The sequence below is a fragment of the Electrona antarctica genome (assembly GCF_951216825.1).
Source record: "Electrona antarctica genome assembly, chromosome: 4".
NCBI lineage: Eukaryota > Metazoa > Chordata > Actinopteri > Myctophiformes > Myctophidae > Electrona > Electrona antarctica.
In genome coordinates this window covers 37,492,574-37,499,370 of record NC_136809.1, presented here as the reverse complement: position 1 = coordinate 37,499,370, position 6,797 = coordinate 37,492,574, and the positions used below count along the sequence as shown (strand labels likewise).

Genomic DNA, 6,797 nt, shown 5'->3' with positions numbered 1-6,797 from the left:
CAACAGCAGCAGCAGCAACATGGAGGTGTTTGTTTGTGTTCCGTTTATTAAGTCTTTAAAGTTGAACGTCGTTACTTTGTCACCTGCTGCTACAGTCTGTGAGCTGCTGGACACTTTGACTGAGACACATGTAAGAATATTTACGTTATTTTAATAGTTTAAACTTTACACACCGTATCACGCTGTTAGCAGCTAGCTATAGCATCTAAACATGCTAACAACACAATGTAGAAATGACGATCAGATAAAATACCACGTTGGTTAAGACAATGTTCTAATTCTACTGATTCAGGGGCCACATTGATTTATTCCTCTTATTCCTTACTCCTTCAAAACCGCTCTCAAAGGACACCTACGGACGGCTGCAATTCGAAACTGGCCCCCGGAAAAAAATCGGAGTCCTCCCCCCTGTATATTTTTCTTTTACCTCCTTACATGATTTCCCGTTTAGTACGCCTCTAAATGTTCTGATGAATTGAACAAGGTGGACCCTGTTGTAAACCAGTGTAATGCTTTATCAGTGTGTCGTCCACAGTAACAGTCTTTGTATTGAGTTGTGGCAGAGGTGGCCGAACGGATAGCGGATCGGTCTTGATACCGGAAGGTCGCCAGTTCGAATCAGCTGTCCGACACGTTAAAATTACCACCGCTGAAGTGCACTTGAACAAGACATTGAACCACTACGATGAAATGTGTTCTATGAGCAGGGCCTGGCTGGAAACAAGTTCTTGAGCTTAGCCCAGATACCCTGGGTAAATATAGTAATCATTTCATTTCATGTGAAATGTACCCATTCTGCAAACTGAAAATCAACCAATTCTATCGTTTTGTTATGTCCCAAACGTTTTAGCTCGAGTTTTCTTTATATTATATATAATATAAAGAACATATTTTGAGATTTAAATAAATGTTGGAAAATGGATATTAATTCACACGTGTGAGGGGTGCGCTGGGCATAGGAGGGACTAGCGCCCCTGAAAAATAAATGAAATAAAGTTGTATATTCTGTGGGTTACAAATTGTAACTGTTTGGGTAGCAGTGCAGTGTATATATACTATTGGACATTAGTTAAGGTGGTAGAAACAAACACCAAAAAAGACAGGTAAACGGACACTGGTATATTAAATCCAAGAGGATGAGACCAGCCTGACGAGTCACGACAGGCTGTGCTCATGCCTTGTTCAGCCATTGATGAGGTCATGGTTGTATTGATGAACCTTCGTTGTGTTTCAGGGACTTCCTCGTCTGGACTTCTACGTGAAGAACAACGGACATCTGTCCAGCATTGATGACATCATCCAACATGGAGGCGTTTATCACCTGGAGCCCCGCCTCCCTGGAGGGAAAGGAGGTGGCTTCCTGTTCCTCTAATCATGTGACTGATTGATCGGTGCAAACGCAAGAAATCATTTTTTTAAGGAACGGATGCCGGGGATGCACCATGGCACTCATCATGGGTGGCAAACATCGCACCGGAAGTTTGATGAAATTCATGGCAGTGAATGGAGCCGACTGGCCCAGCTCATGAACAAACATTATTTATGAACGATTGCGGCCTTTGTCATATAATTGGTTCAGGAATATAAAAGAAGACGTATCACAGGTTGTTATTGTTGTTTTTCGATGTGCACAGTATACAATTATAGAGTCCTCTAAACAGCGACAGGTATCGTTTCTGTCTCTGAGGTATCGCAAGATTTGGTTGCCAGACATAAAAACGTTGGACAGTCCCAGGGTACTTGCACGTTCAGAAATGTACTTTGTGCTCTTTATAAAATCACTTGGTGTACACATCGAAAAGCAACACAGCAGAACAATGTGTGATCTCTTCTTTTATTTTCCTTAGCCTAGCATTTTATAAAGGTCTCAATCGTTCAGAAATAGTGTTTGTTCATAATCTGTCCTGCCGGCTCTCATAGACTCCAATGTCATTTCACCAAACTTCTGGTGCGAGTTCGCCACTCCAGTGGCCGGCTGGATATAGAAAATGAAGTCTCTGTCCCTTCCTTTTATAAATAGTTTCCTTGTGCAAACTAGGGACGTCATGGGGTTAAAGGTCAAGGGTTAACCCGCTTACTGTAAATCGCTCTGGATTAATAGCGTCTGATAATTAATATAGTATATTAATGTTATTAACCCTATATATATTAACCCCTTAGGGTTCGGCTCCATGCTCAGAGCTCTGGGTGCTCAAATTGAGAAGACCACCAACAGAGAGGCGTGTCGAGACCTGAGTGGGCGTCGCCTGAGAGACGTCAATCATGAGAAAGAGTAAGACACTCCCACACAGTATGACAGTAGTTCAGAACAGTGTGTTGCACACATCCAGTTTGTCGCTGGACATAGTGTAACAGTCCAAAAGAAGTGTTTAGTTTTCTTTAATACACAGAAAATATCACATACAATGTGTACAATGTTTCGACCACAGATGGCCTTCATTAGGTGACATCATTTGTGAGCCACCCCCTTACACACAACCCCCCTTACACACAACACGTGACCACGGAACATATAGGGCAGAAGCAGGTTACTTTGAACACCAATCTGTGAATAATTATTATTGTGTCGACATTCTTTTTTTAGACATTCTTTGCATTTTTTAAAACTTAATTTGATGTATTGTTTTAGTGCTACAGTGCTTGAGGCTTAGCAGTCTACTCGAGGAGAACAAAGAGTACATGTTACAATAATAAAGGTGATGAAGAACTGAAACAAAGGTGCCTTTTAGAGTAGGGATGTTAACGACTCCGTACAGATATAAACATTTATTACATCTTACGCAACGTTTCGTTTACCTCGGCGAATACAAGAATGCTCGCCAAAAATTACTCCTAAATGTAACCTCAGAAAATAAATGGGGGGGGGGGGGGGGGGGGTGTTTTGGAGTGATCATTCCAGTTACCTCAGTGTACGTTCTCTCTCTGTCATTGTTTGGTGACAATGACACAAGAAAAATGCTTTTATGGTTGAAAAGATATTTTTAGAGATTTGTGAAAAGGATTCAGAATAGGATTGGACATTTAGAGGTTAGGTTTAGTGGTTGGAATTAGAGTTACGTATTATTTATACTTGCATGCTTCATGCACCGAAAAATAGCCGATCCTTTTTTTTGTTTTAGGGTTAAAGATGGTAAAATGTATTAAAATAAACGTTCTTAAAATTGCAGTCCAAATTGCATGTCCTCACAAGTATATTTGTGTGTGTGTGTGTGTGTGTGTGTGTGTGTGTGTGTCAGGATGGCAGAGTGGTTGCAGAAACAGGGCGAGCGTGAAGCAGAGAAAGAACAACGTCGACTGGACAGAATCCAGAGGAAACTGTCTGAACCCAAACACCATTTCACTGACCCCAAGTTCCACCAGCAATGTCACGACCTTTCTGAGAGACTGGACGACTCTGTCCTCAAAGGTACAGTAGCACTCTGTCTGAGAGAGAGACTGGACCACTCGCAGTTTACAATGTAGGTAGGAATTTATCAGACGCACTCTTAATCCAGAGTGACTCATAATAAACAAGGTAAATAAACACATACATAGAATGCAGAGACAGTGTAGTTCTTCAGTCAACTAGGATCACAGGTAAACCAAGAACCTAGCATCAGTCTAAACATTAGAATATCAATAAATAATCTATACATTGAAACTATGCAAACTATAGGATGGCAGGTCAACAAATTAACCTGGCATCTGTATACAATACATTATATAACATGCTGTCTAAATTACATTTTAACCGTTGCATAAGGCTGCATGGTTGTCAAAGCTATAGGTCAAGTGCCACGGGTTAAGGTGGAGTCTGAAGAAGATACAGAATGTTATTTAGATAGCATTTAGACAGATGCTAGTTAATTTATTTTCCTGATATCCTATAGTTTCTTTGAGGCAGTACACTGTTCTCTTTGATTTCCCAACTGAACAAAAAAAGTTGTTTGAGAAATACTGCTTAATTTCCAAAAGGTGTAGACTGCAGACCGGCAAAGAAAATAATTCCAAGGCACTCTGTCTTTGATGAAAGAGAATTAAGGATTTATTTTGAGCAAGGCAACAAATTTGACAAACCCCTTTTTGACCTAGGTCTTCATCAGGGTCTATCTGGTTTTCCAATTATACTGTGACACACACACACACACACACACATATATATAATTATTTATTATATGATCTAATAGGCATGCAAGCATCGTCCAGTGCCCTGGTGTCAGTGGGGGAGGGGCAGAAAGGACACAGAGGAAAGAGAATCAACAAATCACGTCAAGAGGACCAGCAGAATGCCAAGAAGACATGCATGTGGTCAGTCACACTGATACTGGTTTCTGATTGGTAACCTCAATACACCTGTTTTCACAGCCGTGTTAATTGGCTCCTCTCCGCCAGGCCGAAGGGAGTGTTTTGCGCCCTGTCCGTCCATCCTTGTGTGTGTTCATCTGTCTTTGAACAGCTAATCTCCGGCACCATTGGCCCGATTGCAGGGAAATTGTGCACAAACACTCCCTGGGCAATTTTTCTGATTGGGCCACCAGGAGGCTGATTCTTTTCCAATCTAATTTCTAAGACAGAGGAAAAAAATAACACTTGAATTTCTTCATCAGCCTCATGGTGGTGTGATAACAAGCTGATTCGACCTGCATTTTTCACATCTGCCTTTTATAGTGCCACCAGGAGGCTGATCTTTTGTAAAACTCTTTTTTAAAAATATTACTCCTTCAGACATTTTGCACGCACATTCCCGATAGGCAGAGGAAGAAATGCCACCCTTATCACATTGGCCTGTTATAGCGCCACCAGCAGATCGATTTTTGCACCGGAAACACAGCCCGTCATCAAATGATCTGCTTAGGAATCAATGCATCAAAAACAGAAGAATCACCATGAATTCAAGGCTTTATGGGTTGTGTAATTGATATTTTTTTGAGTTAAGCTTAGCAGTCCCGTATGACAAATAGCTCACAATTGTTGCAGAGAATGCCAAAAGCTTGAGTTATTATGGCTTGTATGATGCTCAGGTTTCCTACACAAGTCTGGAAATGTCCATATTAGCCTGGAATCCAGACTTTTTCGCGCCATTGACTTCTCAGTCTGATACTGGTACTGTTTCCATGGGGTGTGACAGGCACCCAGGATGTTACATACACAATGTGAACCCAGGTTAAATATATTTCAGGACGGGGGTTGATGGCCTGGACAGCACTGAGGAGGATGACGATGATGAAGGCCTTCCATCCATCAGTCCGTTGAGGCAGGCAGCTCAGAGGAGTGTTGAACCCCAGCTGTCTAACAGGTAATGGATCCTCCTCTATGGCAGGGGTTCCCAACCTTTCTCATAGGGATCGTAGGATTATGAGGGGAGTAAGGGCAACACTAGCCAAAAATGGCTGATCTACAAGCACATAACACCTTGTAGATTTTTAGGTAGATATATGAGCCAGTGTGTTGACTTTTTCATTTTATTTCTTCTTTGTTTCTTCTTGTGTCGTCAATCATCGATGTGTTTCAGCGCACAATGCAGCTCCACTGGTTCCAGTGACTCTGAGGAGTGTGCTGCCATGGAGACAGAACCACAGTGCAGTGCAGCGAGCAGCTCCAGTGATCCACAGTCCAGTGCAGCAGAACCTCAGCCTGGGCCCAGTAGTGTGCAGTGTGATCCCAGTGCTCCGGAAGCCAGCTCACCACAGCACCGTGCGCAGGAGGTAAATTAAAACATATATTTGAGATGTTTTTACATCAGTTAGTTAGTGCAGTTGGCTCGAGACCCAAAAGTTTGCCCGTGACCCATAGTGAAAAACGCAGCTATTTTCTCTATATGTTGTCATTGGCAGGCAATGTATAACATAAGGTGTTGATGTGCTTCTGTGTTTGTTCTCAACAGCAGAAGGTGCCTCCACCTCCAGTTGACCCGGAGGTCGTCGCCTCAGCTCCAGTTAACCTGAAGGTTGTCACCTCAGCTCCAGTTGACCCAGAGGTCGTCACCTCGGCTCCAGTTAACCTGAAGGTCGTCACCTCAGCTCCAGTTGACCCAGAGGTCGTCACCTCAGCTCCAGTTAACCTGAAGGTCGTCACCTCAGCTCCAGTTGACCCAGAGGTCGTCACCTCAGCTCCAGTTGACCCAGAGGTCGTCACCTCAGCTCCAGTTAAATCGGAGGCCGCGACCTCGGGTCCAGTTGACCTGGAGGCCGTAACCTCTGCTCAGGCGCTAGAGGTGTTTGGTCTGGAAGTGCTGAAGGTGGAACTAATGAGCAGAGGTTTGAAATGTGGGGGAACGCTTGGCGAGCGCGCTGCTCGTCTCTTCTCCATCAAGGGACTGAAAGCAGACCAGATCCCTCCGCTTCTGATGGCCAAAGCCACCAAAGGCAAGAAGAAATGAGCTCCTCCATCACTGACCAGCACACTTCTGATTGGTTAATACAGTGGTTATTCAAAGTGTGGTCCAGGGACTGCCAGCATTCCATGAAGGGCTTCCAAATGGACCCTTACAGATCTGTAACTCAGTGTACAAAAATTTAACCATAGGTCCATTATAGTTACAGAGGTCCTTGTATTACAAAGTGGGTTAAAGGACTCTGAGCAGAGTCATGTTTTGACAATTGTCATTGGTTCACTTTTTATGGTATTTGTTTTTAGTTTAGTTTTTTTGAGTTTTTGTTTTTTAACAATTGTCGCTTTTGGGCAAAATGTCACAAACTGTTCACAAAAAACTGTTTAATAAATCAGTGCTATTGAACACCCTTATATACCAGACAGAACTCAAGTGGGTTTTATTTTATTTATTTCATTGATTTATTACTTAAAAACAAGCCATAGTA

At 42.7% G+C, this 6,797-nt stretch overlaps 1 protein-coding gene across 3 annotated transcripts; it reads left to right on the top strand.

Moving 5' to 3' along the window:
• On the top strand, positions 1–6,730 carry LOC306922609 (splicing regulator SDE2-like). Of its 3 annotated transcripts, XM_079500330.1 has the most exons (9): positions 1–130; positions 1,235–1,352; positions 2,161–2,272; positions 3,237–3,406; positions 4,167–4,287; positions 5,159–5,275; positions 5,492–5,684; positions 5,864–5,896; positions 5,987–6,730. In XM_079500330.1, the coding sequence occupies exons 1-9, from the start codon at positions 20–22 to the stop codon at positions 6,356–6,358; spliced, it is 1,347 nt and encodes a 448-aa protein (XP_079356456.1). In that variant the 5' UTR covers positions 1–19; the 3' UTR covers positions 6,359–6,730. The 3 variants fall into 3 exon arrangements, with proteins under 3 accessions (XP_079356456.1, XP_079356455.1, XP_079356454.1); XM_079500329.1 differs by having other exon boundaries at positions 5,867–6,730; XM_079500328.1 differs by having other exon boundaries at positions 5,864–6,730.
• Positions 6,731–6,797: the final 67 nt, after the last annotated feature.

Coding starts and splice junctions, on each gene's coding strand:
- LOC306922609 (XM_079500328.1), top strand. CDS start 20: ATGGAGGTGTTTGTTTGTGTTCCGTTTATTAAGTCTTTAAAGTTGAAC. Junction 1,353..2,160: donor CCTCCCTGGAGGGAAAGGAG/GTGGCTTCCTGT, acceptor TTAACCCCTTAG/GGTTCGGCTCCATGCTCAGA. Junction 5,685..5,863: donor CACAGCACCGTGCGCAGGAG/GTAAATTAAAAC, acceptor TGTTCTCAACAG/CAGAAGGTGCCTCCACCTCC.